This window comes from Clupea harengus, chromosome 23, assembly GCF_900700415.2.
Source record: "Clupea harengus chromosome 23, Ch_v2.0.2, whole genome shotgun sequence".
In the NCBI taxonomy this organism is placed as follows: domain Eukaryota; kingdom Metazoa; phylum Chordata; class Actinopteri; order Clupeiformes; family Clupeidae; genus Clupea; species Clupea harengus.
In genome coordinates, this window is record NC_045174.1 from 6,608,589 (window position 1) to 6,632,122 (window position 23,534).

General features: G+C 39.0%; 2 protein-coding genes across 13 annotated transcripts in view; both read left to right on the plus strand.

The window, feature by feature from the left end:
• The window catches only part of mtr (5-methyltetrahydrofolate-homocysteine methyltransferase), a 31,147-nt gene extending 11,841 nt beyond the window's left edge, over nucleotides 1–19,306 (plus strand). For 2 of the 3 annotated variants that reach the window (XM_012814643.3, XM_031561727.2), the window contains exons 16-33: nucleotides 15–194; nucleotides 662–778; nucleotides 1,335–1,475; nucleotides 3,164–3,253; nucleotides 7,725–7,877; nucleotides 8,127–8,231; nucleotides 8,505–8,605; nucleotides 9,073–9,140; nucleotides 9,969–10,089; nucleotides 11,476–11,557; nucleotides 11,993–12,091; nucleotides 12,211–12,286; nucleotides 12,935–13,090; nucleotides 14,875–15,071; nucleotides 15,279–15,479; nucleotides 15,787–15,976; nucleotides 16,246–16,358; nucleotides 18,699–19,306. In XM_012814643.3, coding sequence (XP_012670097.1) covers nucleotides 15–194; nucleotides 662–778; nucleotides 1,335–1,475; nucleotides 3,164–3,253; nucleotides 7,725–7,877; nucleotides 8,127–8,231; nucleotides 8,505–8,605; nucleotides 9,073–9,140; nucleotides 9,969–10,089; nucleotides 11,476–11,557; nucleotides 11,993–12,091; nucleotides 12,211–12,286; nucleotides 12,935–13,090; nucleotides 14,875–15,071; nucleotides 15,279–15,479; nucleotides 15,787–15,976; nucleotides 16,246–16,358; nucleotides 18,699–18,785 — 2,277 coding nt within the window. In that variant the 3' untranslated portion in view covers nucleotides 18,786–19,306. Of the gene's footprint in view, nucleotides 1–14; nucleotides 195–661; nucleotides 779–1,334; nucleotides 1,476–3,163; nucleotides 3,254–7,724; nucleotides 7,878–8,126; nucleotides 8,232–8,504; nucleotides 8,606–9,072; nucleotides 9,141–9,968; nucleotides 10,090–11,475; nucleotides 11,558–11,992; nucleotides 12,092–12,210; nucleotides 12,287–12,934; nucleotides 13,091–14,874; nucleotides 15,072–15,278; nucleotides 15,480–15,786; nucleotides 15,977–16,245; nucleotides 16,359–18,698 lie in introns of those variants that run through there. The other variant, XM_031561728.2, reaches the window with a different exon arrangement.
• Nucleotides 19,307–21,454: 2,148 nt separating this feature from the next.
• The window catches only part of ryr2a (ryanodine receptor 2a (cardiac)), a 117,890-nt gene continuing 115,810 nt past the window's right edge, over nucleotides 21,455–23,534 (plus strand). For 7 of the 10 annotated variants that reach the window (XM_031560940.2, XM_031560939.2, XM_031560948.2 and 4 more), the window contains exon 1: nucleotides 21,456–21,708. In XM_031560940.2, the coding sequence (XP_031416800.1) occupies nucleotides 21,661–21,708 (48 nt within the window). In that variant the 5' untranslated portion in view covers nucleotides 21,456–21,660. Of the gene's footprint in view, nucleotides 21,709–23,534 lie in introns of all 10 variants that reach the window. The other 3 variants (XM_031560938.2, XM_031560942.2, XM_031560944.2) reach the window with 1 other exon arrangement.

Sequence of the window (23,534 nt, forward strand, 5' to 3'; positions counted from 1 at the left end):
TGTTGTCATCATAGGCAACAGAGACTGAGAGGAAGGTGGAGATCTGTACCCGAGCCTACCATCTCCTGGTCAATAAAGTAGGCTTCAATCCCACTGACATCATCTTTGACCCCAACATCCTCACCATTGGTACAGGCATGGAGGAGCACAGCACCTATGCCATCCACTTCATCAAGGCCACCCGATGCATTAAGGTATTGGGTCAAAGGTCAAAGGTGTTTAGGGTTGAGTCTCCTCACATACCTATTCAGTCGGTCTCAAACTTTATGCGTTTAAGGATTTAAGGCTCCATTTGTAGACATCAGATGTTACTTCTGCATGCCTTGCGATAATGAACCTAAGTTATGAACAGAAGGGTTGTGAGGTGTATCTCAGTGAGTTGCTTCCTTTTGGCCATGATCAAGTCCAGTTGAGATCCGTTGAGTCCGGCATACAGGGCAGCTCATGGCAGAAAGTCATTTGAAACCATATAGGAGCGTTATCACTTACAAATAAAAAAAAAATCAATTCAACTTTTAAACTAATAACACAAAATACAACATTTATGTATCAGAAGAACGAATGCTTTCCCTGATGTATGGTGTAGATACAGTTTTAATGTGAAAGCACGACCACTGGGTAACAAGCTGAGCTGATCAGTCCCTTTCCTCTCCACCTGTAGGAGTCTCTGCCCGGGGTCAGAGTGAGTGGTGGCCTGTCCAACCTGTCCTTCGCCTTCAGGGGGATGGAGGTGATCAGAGAGGCCATGCATGGAGCCTTCCTCTACCATGCCATCAAGGTGAGATATACTCCCTCATGTTCCACTAAGTATTTAGGCACCTTTATAATATTTCAACTTCAATTAAATGGATGCCTTGTTGAGCTTTTCTGCCCAGGAATACAATCCATTTTTTTTTTTTTTTTTTTTTAAGTTGTATGCCTTTATTCCTTTCAGAAATGGATAACCACAACCAGTTCATGTTTTTTTGCTTTATTATTGAACTAAAATGATAGAATGATGTTTACTGTGTAGTTGATGTCTCCCATGTACTTCTCCCTGCATTGTAGTGCGTGGGTGCTGTACACTTTCAGCAGCAATATGAACTTTACATGACTAGCGTGTCGTGTCAATGCATGTTTGGATAATCATTGGCATTATTGTTTTAAATGTACATAATAACCCAAGCAACTTTTTCACCCTTTCAATTTTATTGACGACATTTTATTTGGAGGAATGCATTTTATTTTAAGTTATTTTAGTGTCTGTTTTTGATGTATTGAAGACTAATATTGATTGTGTGCCTTGTAGACACTTTAGAGGTTTGTTTATCATGATTTGTGTCGTCTATATGTAGGATGGGCTGGATATGGGCATAGTCAATGCAGGCAATCTGCCTGTGTATGATGATATTGACAAGGAATTGTTAAAACTTTGTGAGAACCTCATCTGGAACCGTGACCCAGAAGCCACAGAGAAGCTACTTGTTTATGCTCAGGTAACACACACACACACACACACACACACACACACACAAGGCACTTGATTCAGACACTTGAACTTTGAACTACTTGTTTATGCTCAGGTAAGGTTCTTGATTCAGACACTGGAATGTATTTTAATATTAACTACTAAGTTTAGCTATAATAACAAGTATATGATACACATTTCATATATTTAATTACTTGTAAATAAACATTGTAAAAACAGTTTGGACTTAAATATGTGTGTAAACATACACTAAACCACCCTGACATACTTAAGGAGTTATCTAAGGTCTTGGGTATGCTATAAGCATAAAAGCTTTGTCACTCCATTCTTATGGACAAATAAATGGTTATGTGTGTATTGGTTATCTATGAAACAATGGGAAAGGTTACATCCTCTAAACACTTAAAAAGGGGGGGGGGGGTCCTCATTGAAAGACAAAGCCTTTATACAGTTTTGTATACTCTTCTGAAACCTCCACAACAGTTGACTAGACTATATACGTGTTGGTGCCAATGCACAAGCTTAATTATCTTTACTCGTGACCTGTAATCTCCATCAACCATTATATGCAAACAAGCTCTATTCATTATTTAGAATTATATTGTGTGTTACTTGCTATAACCACCTTTGCAAATCACATTAATACAATAGATACCCAAAGAGGGCACACACAGCAAACCAAGGAAACATACTTATGATTTCAGAGACGCGCCATTGGGCAAGAGTTATTTTCATTCTGAAGGAGAAGAAGGTGGTGATTATTGGTTAATTTCAATCAGTCTACTTGACGTGGAAGGAAAGATCTCCTTTAGAGTGTTGATGAGGAGGCTGGTCACTTATTTATAGGCAAAAAGCATATTATGGGGATATTGAGTTCTACACAAGTGACTACACCACATCCTGTCAGAATTTGAACATGAGTATCATGGTTGGATGTGCCTTTTCACTGGGCTAAAGTAGAAGTCTGTTTATCCGTAAAGAAATATGGATACATTTCTATTTTTGAGAAAACAGTGAAGAGCTTAGGTGTTAAATTTAAGGTTGCTGAGCTTACAAAAGACTAAGGCTATGAATCCCATTGGCAAGACCCTCTTGCCTGGTAAATTGTAAAGTCTGGTGCTTGCAGTGTGGGCTATTACCATGTATATGGTGGCCTCTGACTATGAGGTTGGCTAATTTCAGAGGTGGAGAAATGTTCATGAATAAAGTAATTATCGGTTCCAGTTCATCCCAAAGGTGTTCGATGGGGTTGAGGTCAGGGCTCTGTGCGGGCCAGTCAAGTTCTTCCACACTGAACTCATCAAACCATGTCTTTATGGTCCTTGCTTTGTGCACTGGGGCAGAGTCATGTTGGAATAGAAAAGGGTCTTCCCCAAACTGTTGCCACAAAGTTGGAGGCATAGCATTGTCCAAAATGTCTTGGTATGCTGAAGCATTAAGATTGATCTTCACTGGAGATAAGGGGCCTAGCCCAAACCCTGAAAAACAGCTGGGGCCAAATCCTTTTGTCCATATAGTGTGTATTCAGATGAGACCAGAATGTGAGAGTGTGAGAGGGGATTTTCAGAGTGTTGCCATTAACACTGTGCCAGTAATTAAACAGAAAATACTTTAAATAATATTTGTATTCCTACATTCAGATTGTCTTTACCCTTAACTGCATTGGTGAAGTTGTGTGCATGTTTGTTTGTTCAGACCGCCGCCAAAGGAGGGAAGAAGGTTGTGCAAACGGACGAGTGGAGAGAAGGGAGTGTCGAACACAGGCTGGAATATGCATTGATAAAGGTGAGCTGTGGTAACGTATTCTGATATTACCAAATTGGCAACTATACAAGGCTGTGTACATTTGTATTTTCTTTCTCCCTAATGATACAATTGTATGCAAAAGTGTACCTCCACCCCCCATGAAAATGACAGATCTTGTTGATTTCTGAAGTGAAAATAAATAAATAGAACCCCGGAAACAAACACATTAAAGTAACATTATGCAGCAATTTTCGTTTTGTTGGGTAGAGCTAAACGTTACAAAAAGATGCAAGTCAGATGCTGAGCTTGGCTTCTTTTTGTTGGACTAGTCAGTAATAATTTATTAGCTGTCTTGCGTCTTGTGTTGCGCTTGCTTGATGTTTGGCTGTGTTAGGAAAGTTGTCGACTCGCTAGATTTCATCATAAACATCCCTGCTAATGTCATCTATGAAAAACTCGTAGGCTGTAACCTTATTGGTGTCATCCCTGTCTTAAGGAGATTTGTAGTTTTTCCAGATGCCCAAAGTCATCAACCTGTCCTGTCTCTGGCTAGCATCGCCACGTCAAAATGTTTGATCAGTCTTCGCCAATCTCACGCCAAATCAGCAAAATAAAAATTTGTCAATCTTTTTTTTTTAATTCTTTGTTAGCATTCATCTCCAATGTCACAATAAATAAACCTATGCAATCATATTCATGTAAAGTCGTGTGATATTACTCTACCTTGTCAGTCTACATACTTCTTTGGCTTCTACCATTGTCTTTTCCGGTGAAAAACTGGTGTAAAAGTGACCTGCACTCCTCAACTTTAGGGGGAGCTCAGTAGCAAAAAATAACAATTCTCGCGTAATTTGTAATGCAACTGTGTTACGACTGCTTGGCTCAAGGCAGCCCTGATATAAAATGGGTACACCACACCGTAGTGATTCAAGAATAAATAAAGGTTTATTTACATAAATAGTAAACATCAGTATAGTGAGTTAAAAGGAAAATGTTGTGCAATGTGTCTCACACACACACACACACACACACACACACTCAGCACCCTGCAGGAGAGACAGACAGGCAACAGACATAGCACAGAGGGGTGGAGCCCCAGGCCAGATCAGTAGGGTCGTAACAAACTGTAATTGTGGCATGTGGAAAAGATTGGGTAGCCTGCTAAGTCAGAACTTAGAAGCACTCCAGAAATCCCAGCTTGCAGATGTTTTGATGAATCTGTTCACAGCATTTATTTGAAAAATGACCATGCTTTTTTTTAAATACTTCAGAGATTGACATTTGTGATAGGTCTGTGGCAATTGGGCTTTGATGACTGTGACGGACCGAGCCTCGTTTGCCGTCAAATTTGTGGGTTTGGCCCAAAAAGCTCAGGCAGAGTGAGGGTTCAAAAATATGTTTTATTAACTCTTCCAATATCCTGGAGTCCTGCTCAGCCTCTAATTCAGTAGAGGACAAAATCAGCAGTCTCCAGCAATGTAACCTGCTATGCCTCTAAATTGGGTAGAGGACAACAATCAGCAGTACCAATCTCTGATTAAAAATACCTGCTAAGCCTCTTCTAAAATAGAGGTCAACAAACAGCAGTCAAAAGGGTCAACATATATGCACATACCTGAACAAGACAAAAACCCTAGACAGAACAATGAACATATATAGGAGGTGGCCAGCACCATTTCTAAAACAAAGGGTAGACACAAAAACCAACCAATACACAATGACGAAACAGACCCTGAGACAAACATAGCATTTCTTCTGTATCCTTACACAAATAAATAACTATGTTATACATTATCAGGTTTCACAGGTATGTAAAATAACCACCATATTCACGTGGTCTGGCCCACACCATTTTTAAGGTCCCCTCTGCCAGTCTAGGCAATTAGCAGATTCAACGAGGTAGGATCCAATTATAATCAGTGTTATGAGTGTTTGTGTGTGCGTGTGTGTGCAATAGGGCTGAACGATTTGGGAAAATAATCTAATTGCGATTTTTTACCAAAATATTGCGATTGCGATTTAATATGCGATTTTTTTTTTTATCCTCTTTTTTTCCCCAACAAAACGTAATGAATGATTTAAATATGACCAACACAATATTAGATACATTTAGTGTAAAATATTCTTTCCCACATTTTACATTTTTATTTAACTGCTCATTACAGAAACAAGAACAACAAATCGGTGGCTTTGCCACTGTGCATTTAAGTAATTTTAAAAAAGTCATTTTAAGTATAAACACTAGGCATGCACTTTTTAAACACTGTGTGAAAAATGTACCATCTAAAAAAAAAATAAAAAAAAAAATAAAAAATTTTTTTTTTTTTTTTTTTAGACCACGTTTTTTTTAATCGCGAACGTTGCGGTTAGAAAATCGCGTTCTATCATATCGCGATTAAATCGCAAATGCAATTAATCGTTCAGCCCTAGTGTGCAAACCATGTCTGTTGGGTGCGCTAGTGGTCGCAAATATAGGGCAGACGGGTGCAGTTCCTGTGCGGTCGCACCACGACCGTCACAATGACCCTTTCAGAAAGAGCCTGTTTGTGCAAGCAACACTGCACAGTGGAATGGTGCACCACCACAACTGTGTCAGCTAAACCTTCCTGCAAGTGTCTGAGCCATATAAGGGCTTTGCTTGGACCAGCAGACATACAGTTTTATCTGAAAGTGTTCTCGGTCCTCCAGATCTGGGGTCTCATTTATGAAACTCGCCATAGATTACACCCTTCGCTTGCACAAACCCTAGAATTTGCATAGGCACAAAAATATACATCACGCTTATATCCAAAATTCACATTAATGTGGAATTTTTATTTTATTTTGTCTTGTTCACACATGCATTTTTATCACCTCAATTATTAATCAATTAATGTTTGTTTCTTCTACCCCTCATAGTATACAGTTTTGGGGAAAGTATTTACTGTATTTCTAAAATGCAAAAACACCAAACACTAAACACTAATCCATAATCCAAATAAGGCCTTTCAAAAACAAATGAGAAAATATTATCTTATCAAATACATATTTCAAATACATGTATCCAAAATAGTGCTCATCACTGATAATCTGATCACTGATTCCTGTACATTTGTGAAAACATGTGTTGGGATTTGGTGGGTGCAGGCTTATTTAAAAAAAGTTCCAGTTTTGATTTGGTATGGATGCAATTCTTTTTCTCATCACTGGTGGACATTTTGGCTGCCGTTGTAAGCAATGGAAAGCTAGACAAATGGTTAGCAAACATCGGTAGGTGACACACACCCCACCACTGTACCTATGTCTTCTTGATCATCTGTAAATTCTAACAGTAAATCATGTTCCCATAAACCTTTTGGACCTTCTGGATTTAATGTATGTAATATCCACTATTACCATATCTAATAAATACAAATACATATTGGGTAAACATGAAATTGTAAAAGTGGTGGGTAAAAAATGGAGTGGGTGATAAAATGTGAACATGTACCAGCTATTTTGGCTGATACACCCCGGGTCACATCCAAAATACATGATGCCTTATGTGGACTGTAAAGTGTAAAGGGCTGTATAAAATAAGACGGAATTTAGTAGCCTTAATACTAATTTTTTTGTATCAAATTTGTATTGAATCGTGACATTTGTGTGTTGTTACACCCCTATGTATGTTTGCATATGACTTGAGAAAGCATTGACCTGAATGTGTGTTGAAGTCCTGTACTTTTATGTTTGACTGTGCAGATCCTCCTGTACATAAAGAAATCATCATCATCATTGTTTATTCAGGGAGAATTGACTGAGCACCGGGGTCTTTTGCAGCAATGCCCTGATTGAGGCTACATAGTACAGAAGAACAATAAATAAACAAACCATAACAAAACAAAAGAGACAAAAAAAAAAAAAAACACACTAAACAGCTCAGAAATTAAGTATATAAAAAAAAAAAACATAAAGTAAAAAAATGTAATCAGAGAATCATTTAAAACAACAGCATTGAGGCACATCCTTATTTTCTAAAAGGCTCTTAAATTGGTTGACAGACAAATACTTGGTTAATTTCAACTTCACTTGAACAGTGTTCCATTTATGGGAAGCAAATGACCTGTAATTAAGGACATTGACAAAACATTGAATATTCTATTTGAATCCCTATATCGTCGTGTTTAATGTTTTTAACTATAACTTAACTGTTTATAACATTCATACTTCAAGCTTCTGTTCACCGTTTCAGTTCAGTTTGATCATTTAATGTTGATAATGTACAGAAAACCTCTAAAACGTCTCGTCCTCTACCACCAACTCCCATCAACATTGTCCATGTTGTGTTTTTTTAAATCAGGGAGCAGGACGTAAAAATGACGCATGTTGCATTTAAGTGACCTGATACTTCAGATTTGAGTGTGCCTTACAAATGAGGAAGTCACTCTGAATGTAACCCACTTTCATTCTTTTTATTTGATGTACTTTGATCACTCTGAATGTAACCCACTTGCATTCTTTTCATTTGATGTACTTTGTTGGGTGATGACAGGGCATTGATAAATACGTTGTTGATGACACTGAGGAGGCACGGGCCAACTCTGTGCTCTACCCCCGCCCTCTCCATGTGATTGAGGGGCCCCTGATGACTGGCATGAAGGTCGTGGGGGATCTGTTCGGAGCTGGAAAAATGTTTCTGCCACAGGTAGAGGGAGCTTGGGTCCACATGCTATGTTTTATTCTATACTTTTTGAGAAAATAGAAACCGTTAATTATTGGATTACTGTCATAGCTTTTTTAAATTCTGTTTAGTCTTCAGTCTCACCATAATTTCATGGTGTAGCAGTACGAATTGGCATATTTGAAGTCACAGGTTGGTGGCAGTTACCTCTGTGCATTATGCCTCTCATGTGCATGTATATGTGCCTTTGGTTGTCCATGTTGGTCTGAGCAGGTGATCAAGTCTGCTCGTGTGATGAAGAAAGCTGTTGGCTATTTAATCCCCTTCATGGAAAAGGAGAGACAGGAAATGATGTCAGACTCTTCATTTGAGGACATAGTAAGGCTGAAGGAGCTGCATTACTTACTGTCATATATGGAACATGAATCATTGGACCTGCATTACTTACTGTCATATATGCAACATGAATCATTGAATCATTACTTACTGCCATATATGCAACATGAATCATTGAATCATTACTTACTGCCATATATGCAACATAAATCATTGGATTAAAAGCGTATTGTGAGGTTTTATTGTTACATCCAATATATGGACAGTGTTAGTACCAAACACCCAGTAATGCTTCTAAAACATTCACTCTTGCAGGATCCATACCAGGGCACTATTGTGCTGGCTACTGTAAAAGGAGACGTCCATGACATTGGGAAGAACATTGTGGGTGTTGTGCTGGGATGCAACAACTTCAGGTAGGGCAGGTACTACTGCACTCTGTCAATGATACACAATAGAATGTTTATTTTGGCATGAACTATTTGACCATATGATGGTAAAAATGTAGTGGCAAGCAGCAAGGGGGCCAAACAGCCCTAAAACATCACTGGCATGACATTCTGTGATCAGCACATGTCAGTGTCCATCCCATAATAATGTACCCAAGGCTTAAGAATGACCTCAAATTAAAGGAGGATACACATTCTCCAACATGCTGTACCATCATAGATAAAGCCTTTGTATTCCAACTTTATTCAACATTCGACCCTGCTCTGCTTTTTGTCTGCAAAACTGTATGAGTATATTTGGTATATTAAGAGAGCAAAACTGTATGAGTATATTTGGTATATTTAGAGAGCAAATCGTGTGGAGGATGTCTAAATATTATGCAGCTGCCGTTGTGATGGGGTTTTCATACTTCATGTAAACTTCCAATTTCCAGGGTAATTGATCTGGGGGTAATGACTCCTTGTGACAGAATCCTGAAGGAGGCAATAGAGAAAAAAGCAGGTGAGCTTGAATTTACAGTTTCTTCATTAATATCTGTATGTCATGTTGTCTTTGTTGTTGTTGTTGTTGTTGTTGTGGTTAAGTATTGTTAAGTATCAGTATAATGTTTGGTGCACCCTGATGTGTTACAATACAGTTTAGGTTGTTTTGGTATGTTTACTTGCATGTCACATTGAGAGGCTGCTGTGGGAAGTACCCAAACAATAGCAAAATTAATTCTTGTCCTATATCTAAGTCTTGTCCTATGTCTTGTCTATGTCTCGTCCTATTTATCTTTGTTGTGGGTGTGTATGTTTGAATCATGTGAAATGATTACGTTAACAGGCTGTCCATGTGTACACCATAGGAATAATTTTTTGTCGACATTTACACTGTTTAGAATGACTAGGTTTGAGTAAGGGTAAACTCTTTGCTTTGCAAGCGGTTGACCCGGTTTTGATTCCCGATCGCTGCAGGCTGACTGTAAGTGTCTGCTAAATACCTGACCTTTGACCTTAAATCAGTAATAAAAAAATACATTAGATGTATAATGGAATATATCACACTGTATTGACATAAGGGAAAATATGAAAGTTTTTTATGGGTATATCATTATGCACAATTAATCATCACACACAGTTTACCCATGATATAAACATCCCTTGTGTTCATATGCTGTTCATAAACACACAGGTGTTGTTATTCAGTGCTTGTGAATGTATTATAAAGTTCAGGCACTGGAGCCTGTGTTGTAGTAATTCAATTACAAGTGGATCCGACTTTCAATTTTCCCCACATCTCCCCACCAACAATGAGCCTGTTGTGATTTCAGATTTCTGTTTTTGTCAGATATCATTGGTCTGTCTGGGCTCATTACTCCATCTCTGGATGAGATGATTCATGTGGCTAAGGAGATGGAACGCCTGGGAATGCACACACCCTTGTTGATAGGGGGCGCTACCACATCTAAGTAAGTCCTTTCAGAGAGAGACTGTCTGGAGACTGAAGGGCAGCAGATATCATTAAGTCCTTTCAGGGAGAGACTGGAAGCTGACTGAAGGGCAGCAGATATCATTAAGTCCTTTCAGTGAGAGACTGTCTGCAGACTGAAGGGCAGCAGATATCATTTGATTGATGAACAGTCATCAGTGATATAAAGTAGGTCCCTCTCAAACTAGAGAGGCTTTTTATTCTCAGTGAGGATTCCCCAACAGCCCTCTTTTCAAGAGATCTTCAATAAATCAATACCCAGAACAGAATCGCTGACAAAAGTCTTTCAGCTAGCAGGGCACGATAATGTTTAATCCATGGTAGAATTCCCAACGGTTAGTATTACCGTTTCAAATTTGATCGTAAAAATGTATCATTAAATATACATGTACTGTATGTATCATTTGTTTCAGCAACATGTCTAGCCGGGGTACCATCAACACACCTGCTTACTCGCTATGAAATCTCTAGACCATCTGCTCCATTCACACAAGGGCATTGGACATTACACAGACTGTAGTCTACTAGGGTGCTGGCAGAGTAAAGTCAATTTAATGTACAACTGATTAAGACATTTGCGTTCTCACAAACAGCCCCTGTATGTGAATGTCTTGATAAGTTCAGGTATGCAGTGCAGGTCTGAAAACATATCCATTGGCCATGTTATTTTTTTAATATATACCGTATGCAAACAAAAAGTGCATAGTGCTGTTAACTTTATTTGTCGTTTTCAATATAAAACATTTTCAGCACATTTCAACAACACCGCGATAATACTGATAGCCGTGATGAGTTTGGTCACTATAATCGTGATATTAAACTTTCATACCGTTTCATCTCTTGTCTAAAGCTATGCTGATTTACTGATAAGGGCATGCAGTTGTTAATGCAGGATGCTAATGCCTTTAACAGCCGTGATGTTTGGTTGATTCTACAACAGTTAATAAATAATACATGTAGTACGCAGTACATGTTCTTTAGCCAGATCAATACTCTCAGACTCTGGCCAAGGACACATGCAAATATTGATTATCTCATGGCATTAAAGATGTAATATAAGATCCAGTGTGAACTCTCATAGAGTGGATTGGTCCTCACCATATCTCTAGAGAATCCCCACCTAACTGGCTACATTTCAGTGTTGTAGATGTGCAGGAGTTTTCCCTCATACAGTAATTGTGATTTGTAGTAAATGTTCTATTGTATTATGATGCAGAAAACAAAACTGTACCAAAAGAGCACAGAATAAATGGAATTAGTAGAAGTCTTTTAAATAGTCCTGCCACCTCAGGGTCATTTTTAGAATATGCAGAATAGAGGAGTCAATCAAGTGAATGTGTGCCTGTGTTTGAATGTGTTTTCACAGGACTCATACTGCTGTAAAGATTGCCCCACGTTACAGTGCCCCAGTCATACATGTTTTGGATGCGTCAAGGAGTGTTGTAGTGGTAAGTCATTTCTTTAGTTTGAAGAATGCAGATGACTACTACTACTACTACTACATTTTTTTTGTTTTGTTGAGGCAACTAGTTTTGGTATCATCCTGAAATTTTGATCAAGTCATGTGAGGGACAGATAAAGAAAACCTGTCCAGGGTGTTCAACGTGCATTCATTCATTTTTGTTGACTTTTTTTCAGTCACTGCTAAGCTAGTGTTGGACTTTAATCTATGTGTTGGCTTTTTAGATGATGAATGAGAGAAACCCTCTCTTAAATATGTTGGTAGTTGTTATTTTGTGCGGTTAATCAAACTCTAAACTAAGTTAACTCACACAGGCACAGGTAAACCTAGGTGTAAAACAGTTGATCCTGGGTGACTTTATCAGTGAGAGCCTCGTAGAACTCTGAATAAATGGTGTCCTTTCTCATTCACTCCCTTAAAGTGCAGTCAACTCCTCGATGAGAATTTGAAAGAAGAGTACTTTGAGGAAATTTCTGAGGAATATGAAGATGTCCGGCAAGATCACTATGACTCCCTGAAGGTATGCTTGTGTGAGGGTGCATGGCTGCTGAACTGTCTTGTGTCTGTTTGCTCCGTACCACGTGGCCTTTAGTGGCTCTGGAGCTGCATCTTCTGCTTGATTGGTCCTTCTCCTCCTAGGAACGCCGCTTCCTGTCCCTCACTCTGGCACGGGAGAAAGGCCTACACATTGACTGGCTGGCTCAGTCTAGACCAGGTATGTGCCCACAAAACACTGTCGAAGTTTAACTCATTCAAAAGTCCAGCTATTACAGGTACTCAGAGTGGCTTGCTGCAGTACATTGATTAAGACCACCTAAATCCCATGAAATTCAGTGAATTTTTTTTTTCATTTCTTATGTCATTTAATTGCTCATCTAATTAAATTATTTTCCATCAACTGTATCTAATTTGATCAACAAGTTTCCTCCACGTTAATATGTGTATCTTTTCCTTTTTAAACAATTCTCTTTCTTAAAAAGTTATTCCACTGAATTTATGATGGTTGTTACATTTAATAGTTTTTATGTTCATGTTGTGTTCTGCTCCACTGTTTTGTTAACTTTTAACATAATAGAAAATTGTTCCACCTAGCCATATGGCTCCTTAGCTAACTCATGTTGTCTCATAGAAATGAATGCCATCTAGGCAGCCAGATATACGTGACCCGCCACAGCATAACTCATTATACTCACAAATCATTATTTTGAGCTATTGGCAATAGAAGCCTGGACATTGATGAAAATGCACTACCGAGTTGATTTTTAGATTTTGGCATAAATGTGTTTAAAGCCTAATCTATCGACTAGGCTTTTCAGATGATTTGACCATAAGTGTGAACTAAATGACTAAATTGTCCATGTAGTACGTCCACGGATAAGCGGCACACATGTCTTTGAGACATATGACCTACGGAAGCTGGTGAGCTATATCGACTGGAAGCCCTTCTTCGATATCTGGCAGCTGAGAGGCAAATACCCAAATCGAGGCTATCCCAAAATCTTCAAAGATAAAACAGTAGGTATGCAAAATGTATTTCAATCCCTTAATCATTTTTGGTACAAATGCTGGCTTACATGACTCATGCTATTTTTACAAGAACCAGCTCGTTCCGTGGCAGATAGAAGCAACACAGTTGGTACAGACACTCTTTGGGATGTCCATAACAACACATTCAATAATCTAACATGCATTTTAAACAGCTTTAAAGAGAACAAATAGGCTTAAAAAGCAGTCCAAATGGATCCTCTTCTGAGTGGTGAATACATGTGGTGTACAGTGTTATACATACATACATACATACATACATACATACATACATACATACATGTTTTTAAAAACTTTTAAAAGGACCAATGTTGTTAAAATATACATGTCAGTTTCCAGTTGATGGTTAACTTTCATTAGAGGAAAAGCTAGTAAAGCTTTGCAGAGTAAATACTGATAACCGTAGAACAAGGGGTATTTTTTTTAACTGACTGGAAATAAATATACTGGATTGGACTTTGGATGGATGTTATTTGTAGTTATACACTTTCATCAGAATGCTGTCATCATGGGTAAACCTTTAATATAAATCCAGCTTTGTTTCAACCCCATCATTAAATTGTCCTGGATGTGCCTAATACGGATGTGTTGAAATTAAACCGTTTAGATTTAGATTTGAAATTCAAAAATCTCATTGTAACATGTCCAAATATTCTTTGTAATGCAGCTATTCTTTTTTTAAACATTTCAAAAAACCATCTTGTAATGTTTCCTTTAGCCTACATCAGACAGGAGTAATGTGGCTTCTCACTGATATTTGCTTGAGCGATTCTTCTCTGTTCAGTTTGCATTCGATTTCTGTGAGGTAGATTTTGGAAACAGTAGTAAAAACAGCTTCTTTGAGGTTCTTTGTGCTTTGTGAAACATTGTGAGTCTAATGGGGGTTAAAGGATGTTAAAGGATGTTAATGGTTGGTTTGTAATGTTTGAGAGATTGTGAGGTCTTGGGTTGTTTGTTGTGAGAGGCCAGGTATAGTCGGGTGTCCTCAGCATAGCAATGAAAGTTAATCCCATGCCATGTATAGAGAAGAGCAGAGGTTCAAGCACTGAGCCTTGGGGTACTCCATACTTTACTTTTGTAAGACCGTTTTCAGTTTGTACATGTCCACAATGAACCAGTCAGAGTTAAGACCTAAGCCAGGCTAGGGCACAACCTTTGATACCAACAGGCTGTTCAAGTGTCTGTTGATCATCATATTTTACTACAGAGTCGAAAGCAGCACTAAGGTCTAAAAGAACCAGTGTTCAAATGCATCATTATCAGATGCAAGGAGTAGGTCATTACTAAGACCGTCTCAGGTGTAAAGCTAGATTATAATACTATATTTAAAAATGTAGTGACTTTTAGCTGTAAACTATTCTGGCACGCCCACATAGGTGGTTGACACTCCTCTGCAGTTGCTGGACACATATGACCTGCAATTTAAACAATTTTTTTTTCAACAGCTTTTGTCCTGTTGAGGAGATTTTGGGATTCTTTCTTTGAAATATATTAGCATTGCTTAGTGAGCATACCAAATTGTATGTCTTCCACATTTCATGGTGACTGAATAGGCTGCCAATTGTATGGAAGGCCATTTAGATTTTTTTTCTTCAAAAACTCACCTTTGTGGGCACCCCATGTAGGATGTCTTAGGATCACCCAAGGCACTTGTGTACCAAATGTCATGCTTCTATTCACCGCATAACGACTTTTCACGTAATTCCCCAAACTATATATAGTTATGCAATATGTATGTATGTGTGTGTGTGTTCTCAGGAGAGGAGGCCAGAAGAGTATTTGATGATGCCCAGAAACTGTTAGATAAGCTCATCGATAACGAAGAGCTTTGGGCCCGAGGACTGGTGGGTTTCTGGCCAGCTCAGAGTGTGGGGGATGACATCCATGTGTACGCTGAGAACACTGGCCCACATAACAGCCAGTCTATTGCCACCTTTCATGGGCTTCGCCAGCAGGTCTGTGCCATATCAACAAAACTGTAACCTCAGACGTTACCCCGAAATCCTATAGAATCTCTTGCATAGGTTGCTATAGAGCAATATTTAAGTAATGTAAATGTATAATAATACTTTATATGCATATATGTCAAGACCGTGGTTTGAAATACTAAATACATTAATGGCTAAATATGCTTGTAATGAACAAACTTTATTTTTTGACAGGCTGAGAAAGATTCGTCATGTTCAGACCCTTACCTCTGTCTGTCTGACTTCATCGCCCCTAAAGCCAGTGGAGTCTCTGACTACATTGGACTCTTTGCGGTGGCATGTTTTGGTGCTGAGGAACTGAGTCGGACATTTGAGAGCCAAGGCGATGACTACAGCAGCATCATGGTCAAAGCACTAGCTGATCGGCTAGCTGAGGTCTGAGTACAAGATGTCTTACTTAACGTCTACTTTGTTCAAGGCACTTGTGCATTGGTGCCTAGCTTCATCGTATTCTGAGGCAGGGTGCAGTAGGCACCCTCAGAAGTACGCATACAATGTTGATATTGCTAGCAAAACATTATGTGCGTGCAGTTCGGACTGCATTTCATGAGTTGTCAAAAGCATGAATTTGCCGAAATTATGAAATACTCCTTAACATCCACTTACTCTCTTTGATTAAATTGCATCCCCTTACTGCTCAGAGATACTTACCAAACCTGTGTGCAAATATTTGTATATCAAGGCTTTTGCCGAAGAGCTCCATGCCAGAGTTCGTACGGATTTGTGGGGATACTCCACTGAGGACCTCCAGGCTGCTGACATGCATAAGATCCGCTACGCCGGCATCCGCCCTGCATCTGGGTATCCCAGCCAGCCAGACCACACAGAGAAGATCACCATGTGGAAACTGGCTGAGATCCAGGAGAAGACGGGTATGGGAACATTCAGTGCAAAAATCCTGTTTTTTCTTTGTCATTATGGGGTATTGAGTGTAGAATGTTTAGGGAAAAATGAATTGAAACAATTTTAGCATCAGGCTGCTGTGATGTGGAAAAAAGTGACAGGGTCTGAATACTTGAATGAATGCACTGTATGTACTTTATTCTCTGTTGGTATGTTATTTTAGATCACAACTATCAATCAAACATTTTTATATATGACTTATATCATAACTGCGATGTGATTATATCCCACCCTTTAGGTATTCGATTGACGGAGTCTCTGGCTATGACTCCTGCTGCCGCTGTCTCCGGCCTCTACTTCTCCAATCCAAAGTCCAGCTATTTTGCTGTGGGCAAAATCACCCATGAACAGGTACTTGTGTCTTTGAACCTGAGCTCTGAGTCTGCTTTAATAATACTAATAATTCTCTTGTCTTTTTTCTGTGTACTGTGCTTGTTGTTTAGGTGGGAGGTTGATTACTATAGATTTTTGATACTGTTGATGGTTTTCCTGGCTCAGCAGGGAGTGGTTGCTTTAGTGGTTTCGAAACCAATTCTCACCAAATGCCCTCAAATTCAACAACAGGGAGCTTTGGTCTAAAACGAGCTTAGTAACTACCTAAAAGGTATGCAAATCCTTGCAAACACCACTTACAGCCAAGTTGGCACTAAGAAAAGTGTCTAACTGGTGTCTTTTGTTGACGTTTTAGGCAGGTCAAGTAGGTTGAAAACAGGTCAAGCTGTAAAGCAGGTCAACAATTGTGGTCAGCTCATGCCACTTCCAGAAGCTGATGATTTCCCTGCCTCTTCAAATGTTGTGGTAGCAGTCATCGAACATAGGCTATGACTGAACCTATCTGATGCTCTCAAAGCAGCAGAGGATTTTAACAAAGATCATTTGAAGTCTGTGATATCTGCCGAATAAGCGTTACTAAATTCTGACTTAGTCGGGTGCCTAGGTTTTTGCACATGCCACAATTACTGTTAAATTCAATCTGTTTTAAGTTCCACAAAAAAAGGAACACAGCATTCAAAATGGGAAGAAAGCCACATTGATTCATGTTTATTTGCTGCAGGGGTTCGATTTTCTTTTTTTCACCTAAAAAAACAACAACATTTTTGTTTATATTTTAACGTCACTTTGCTCACGTCCATAAGCACCTGTGAAATGTGACCTCCTAGGTAAACAACTGCACGAACATGGATTAACATTTATCCTTCATCACTTAAGTTTTAATCCAGTCACTCTCATCCCAACTGTGGCATTGCTTCATCAGGCAATTTCTACAAATACAAGAGTATTTGGCAAATTTGACTTGGGCGCTACCCACATAATCAGCTGTGCTGCTTGTCCCACAAATACATGATCCTTACAAGTTATTTCCAAACTTTTGTGTTCGTCATTACTACCAAATTACCAAAACGTTTTTTGTCAGACTGGGCCTTTTGGCACGTCTCTGTCGTTTGTAATGAACCAGTAACGGCCATATGAATGAATTATTCTACGGGGTGTGTCAAGAGCTGCTTTGTAATTCAGAGACTGAAATGTTTGTTTTACCTCACATAACTCTACAAAATGAATTAAATGTATCACTGTAGACATTTAAAAGTAGACCAATCAAAGATTTTTACACTGTACACTGCAAAAAATTTGACTTACCAAGATAAAAAAAAAAATATATATATATACTTGAAACTAATGTGGCCAAACCAAAAACAAGTACATGATTCTTGATTCTGACTTTGACAAAGAAGTAATAAAATCTCAGTTACAAGTTATAATGCCTTATTAAGATAATTAAGGACTGAAACGCATGAAGCAAGTAAAAATGCTCTAACATAAAAAAATTATGGTAGGAAGACATTCGTTGTCAGACAAAAAACAAGCATATATTTCCTTGGGTTAAGATATTTTATCTTACTAAGATTTCAATTTTTTCAGTGTATTACAAATCTTGTGGACTGCATGTTTTTAAGAATTTAGAAACAACTCATCTTTATCCTGCTGGCTGCAGGCTGACCCCAGTGCGTTTTTTAAAAAGCAGTTTGTGCTTATTTATTAAAGTGATTTGGATAATGCCATCATTAATGACTCATGAATGCAAACATCCAGAAAATATGTACACATGTCTTAAACTGGCTATAACGTAATGGTATTTAATTGTATACCATATATTGGAGGCCCAGTCTTGGATTTTGGTCAGTCATGATTCAGGTTTAATCTTAAACAATGGTGGCCACACATTGTTGAGACAGAGCTTGAGTTCCACACTCACTCACAGAGCTTCACCTAAGCCATATCTGATTTATTCATTGAAGGATTTGCTCTTAAATGCTCTCTGAGAAACAGGGGTGTCACCCTATATTCAATAGGCCCTTTGATTTGACATGGGGGAAGGGAGTGAGACCACTTCTCACACCTCACTACTCAGGATAATCTCTCTCTAACCAGAAATGACTACATTCTAACTTAAGTATTGAATTATTGACTATGGCATATCCTTATTAACTATCTCAAATGCCGGTCCCTTCAAACGGGCATATATATTTGAACAGCTTCCTGACCAAATGTAGGATGAATTAAGATTTAGAAACTGCTGTAGGGCTTTGATGAACTGGTTCTGCGTTATTTATATTTGGATAGACTGTAAACCAGGCGTTAGCCTGAAGTCAAAAACCACGTAGATCTCTTGAGTCTTTTTATTTTGTTTAGGTTGAAGACTATGCCAAGAGGAAAAGCACACCAGAGGCTGAAGTGGAACGCTGGTTGGGCCCCATCATCGGCTATGAGACGGATTGATCCACACCTGCTGCCGTGGTTCAAGGGTCCCCTCTTTCCAGTGTTTACACAATCCTCAGGACTTCCTCAGGATCAGAGGAGCAATTTAAATCATTTCTTTTATCAAATCTGATTTATGTCTCTTTAACACGAAAAGAATCTCACTGGTTTTTTTACAAAACATTTCAGTTAACTGTGCTTTAATTGAGTATTGTCATGGAGAATCTCTGGTCCTATCTCCATCTCTTCTACTGCATGTGGTATTCGTATACAAATACCATAGCATTAACATAGTGCCTACCTCTAGTTTAACATAGTGCCTTCGGCATTGGTCAAGGTACAGGTCCCTGATTATGTACAGTGCTGTACAAACGTAATGATTCATGTATATATTTGTATACATACAGAATGTTTCATAAAGACAGTAAGTCAGTTACACCAAATTTTGACATCGATTTCATGATAAAAATGACTCATGCCTTAAAATGACACATCTCTTCCTGTAGGAGGCAATGGATTGAATAAATGTATATTTTGGTGCATATCTTGAGAACCACATTGAATCTTATTTACTTCTTACCATCAAAACCTTACTTGTTCCAACTCTTCAATATAAATGTTGATTTGTCAAACCGTTTCAAAGACATGATGTGATCCAAACTTCAAGAAACCTGATGCATTCAGACATTTTTTGGATGTACACCAAAATGTGCAATATTTCAAGAACTACTCAGCGTATGAGTTTGAAGTGGGTGTGTTTATAATTGGCTACATTTGTTCACATGTCCTGAAGTGCAAATTGGCTCACTCAACCAAAATGGCTGCCTACAGCAATCAAATTTCAGCAGCGTGAATGAAAGATTGAATGATCCGTGTGAAATTTGGTAGGCCCATTCCTAATGTCCTATAGAAGCTATTTGATAGTAATGGGAAGCTTGAAACAGACATTTCGACACTGTGTTGGCTTTTGAAACGGCTTCCGAATGTCATTCAGCTCCACATGTCACTTGATCTTTAACCACTCAGGCTTCAGAATGTGTCCAAGTCATCTGGCGCCTTATCTTTGTTACAACTCTCTTGTTGTAAAACATTTCTATAGTTTAAATGTATACCGGTAGTGTGTAGTTTTGCAGTGCAGTGCAGTGTAGTTGTGTAGTGGCATCAATTTTTAGAATCATAATTATTACATTTACATTACATTACGTCATTTAGCAGACGCTTTTATCCAAAGCGACTTACAAGGATGTATACACATTTTTACATTTACACTGATGGCACACTGCACATCAGGAGCAATTAGGGGTTCAGTGTCTTGCTCAAGGACGCTTCGACAGGGAATCGAACTAGTAACCTTCTGATTACTAAACGACTTCTCTACATCCTGTACCACTGTCACCCCTCTATGTTTTTATTAGTGTATAAATGACCTGTAACTATGAATTGTTGTGTTTTTGTTATCTTAGAATGAGCCTTTGTATCTACATAGGGAGCGAGTCCTCCTCCATGGAGTCTGCCATGTTACGCCGCCATGTTTCTACAGAACAAAAAACAAACAAACCAAAACACTGGTTAGAGAGAGGGCTTTTTGATATTTTATGACATTTGATGGCTCGCACACACTTCTAAAGGGTATTCAGCTGGATGTAATTCAGCAGCCTCACCTCTGGATGCCACTAAAAACTGCACACACACATTAAAGCTCAATTTAAGAAAAAAATATGTTTTTCTTCAACAGGAATGAACTGGGTAAAAAAGGTTATTGGACGAATTTTCATTCATCAAACAGGTTCAAAGATATGAACCAGCTGAATTTAGAGTGTGGCCCATATGAAGCCTATGGTGAAAACTTGATGTGCTCGTACCAGTTGTGTCATGTGATGAATACTTCATTACAGTACTTAAGTATTTTTTGGGAGTATCTGGACTTCACTTTTACTTTATAAAATGTATACTTCTACTCCAGTACATACATACGATGTTGGAACACTGACTGCACACTCACTTTTAGGAAGTCCCAACATGAATTTGGACGGGGGCGGGGTGCTGGTATTTGGTTTATGATGCATAGGGTTGACCACGAACTTGCGGTGGTGGATGTTTTAATCGTGTCTTGTGTTGTAATGTGTCACAAAATACTCACCATAAAAGGAAGAACCATTTCAAAATACTATCCCAGTAATATTTGCCTATAAAATATAACATTAGTGCGCCAAGAACTTTGGGCTTGAAACCTCTGACCGCCATTTGCCGCTATTTTATGATTTTTTATTTTAACCAATCAACAATAATTGCGTGCAAATATGTACATTTTCTCTTGCCACATCTGAGTCTACACTCAGTGTTGGTAGCATAGTCTAAATTCAAATTTATTTTAGTGTTTTACATGATATCTAGGCCTACATTTTAACTTGGCTGTTTTTGTAGGCCTGTTTTTAAAATGTATAGAAGTGTCTACGAATGTTTATCGTATGCACTCGTCTACTTCAGGTGTTGCAACAAGCTTGATTTCATCTTTTTTTTTCCAGAAGAGGGAGTAGTGCGTTTGGGTTAGCCTTCAGTTTACATTCAGCTTTCTTCAGGTGTTGCAACAAGCTTGATTTCATCTTTTTTTTTTCCAGAAGAGGGAGTAGTGCGTTTGGGTTAGCCTACAGTTTACATTCCGCTTTCTTCAGGTGTTGCAACAAGCTTGATTTCAGCTTTTTTCCAGAAGAGGGAGATGTGCGTTTGGGTTACTGTTCAGCAGCCCACCCACATACACCTGCACAACTCCTCCCTTTGATAGTCCCATCCACCCAATAAGCGGGCGACAGGAGATGTTGCCTACATTACTATAACATTTTGACTGCCACCTCAGAGTCGACTCTGTTCGGGTGTAGGCTCCTATCCACGGCTAACCATGGCTGAAGGGGGAGAAGGCGAAGATGAAATTCAGTTTTTGCGAACCGTAAGTACCGGCGATAGCCAAATTAATTGATATGTGAGAAGTGTTATAGCAGCCGCATCCTGCAGCATCATGCGTTGCTCAATAAACTGTCCAGGCAAGGGAGTTGCCGCTGGCTTTTCTGTCACCTGCCTCTTCGCCTCTAAGTTATTGTTGGATGTTGCGGGAGTCGTTTTAACAGACTCAGACGCTTTAACGTGTCATTGCGTGTTCTTTACTATTGGCACGACAGTCAAATAAAAGGATTTTCTTGCAGACGAGGATGCCCTGTATTGTTGACTAGGTGAACATTGTGGCAGTGGATTTCTTGTCTGCTGCTTAACGCTTAAATTGAGGTTTAACCACACTGCCAAACCTCGATAAGATGCAGTTTGGTTTAGAGTAAATACTGGTAGGGTAAATACTGCATCTGCACTGGTGAAATAGCTATCCGGTTCGAGACTGCTTCAACCGTTTGCATTGCGTCGGTCCTAAAATCCAGAACAGCACGCTACTGCAGATTTACCCCCGTGCACAGCGTGAATTTAGTGTCCGTTTGAACCCTAGATTGCAATTGAACTCGTTCAGAATATCATTAATTTGACTGCAGCCTGATGAATAGCGTATAAAGTGATGACATAAGAATGAGTGGTTTGGCTAACTGTCGTTCTGCCGCCGCAGTTCCCGCAACCGCAGTCTGTTATGGTATTGATGGTTGACTGCTTGAGAATTTTTTTTGTTGTTGACATCTCATCGTTTAACAGTTCTTGCAAATATGTATGTATGCAAACAAAATTGATTGATTCTTTCCAAACATTTGCAAGAAGTTTGAACAGCAGATCGGATAATAGTGGTCAAATTGCAGTGGCCATTTCATAACTGCACCCCTCCCTCCGCCGATTTTGCACCATTAGTGCTAATGCAGAATTCCAACGTAAATCGATAGCTTCCTACGTCTCCTTTCCAGCAAGATCGTGGAACAAAAAAAGGATTGAAACCTGCGATCCAAAAGGCTAGATTCACGAGATGTCAGGATATGAGTTCGAATGAAAACTCAATTAGTGATTTCACATTCTTGCTACGTTTGTTGCACCCTATCGTAGCCTGTGGTCGCGTGGAAATAAACTGTTGCTGTTAATCAGGATGACCATCATTTATGTGATTATTTTCCTAAATGTAACTCAAATTACAGGGTTATTATGTTTAACAAATGTGTGAAACCCGCCTATAGCCTACATAGTCCAACACACCTGAGACCAACTAAACTGATTGTCATACGCTTGGTAAAGACGTAGCCTAACATTTCACAGTACAGCTCAAGGTTAAAAGTCAAGACTTATTCACAGCATTTTTTGTGCAAGCTGTGTTTAGGCCTAGTAAACAAATGCTGTGGGACGAGATGCTCTAATCAATAAACTTGGCAACTCGAGGTCTGTTGGACATGCCGAATGGGTAAAATAATGATAGTCTACTATTGAGGTAGGATGTTGTTAACATTAGCCTATAATATGAATATGCAAGTAGCCTACATGATGATGTTTTGATTTAGATTAGGTTACATCAGTTCTACAAAAATCTGTACCATTAGGTCAGGGCAAGTATCTACTGGCCCTAGAAGCTGTTGTATTTCCTATCACATTCGTCTCCACTTGTGGCCCTCTGGTAGTCACTGATGATCCTTTGGCAGGAGAGGAGAATCCTTTTTTCCTTGATAGAGATAGTGGGCCTACTGCAATGGCTGTCTGATATACTTTGCAGTTAAAAGGAATGAGGATGGAACTACTGTTAGGAAGAGCTGTAGCACTGCAGCGTGACTTTGATCCATCACTGTTGTTAGAGCACAGTGGTGC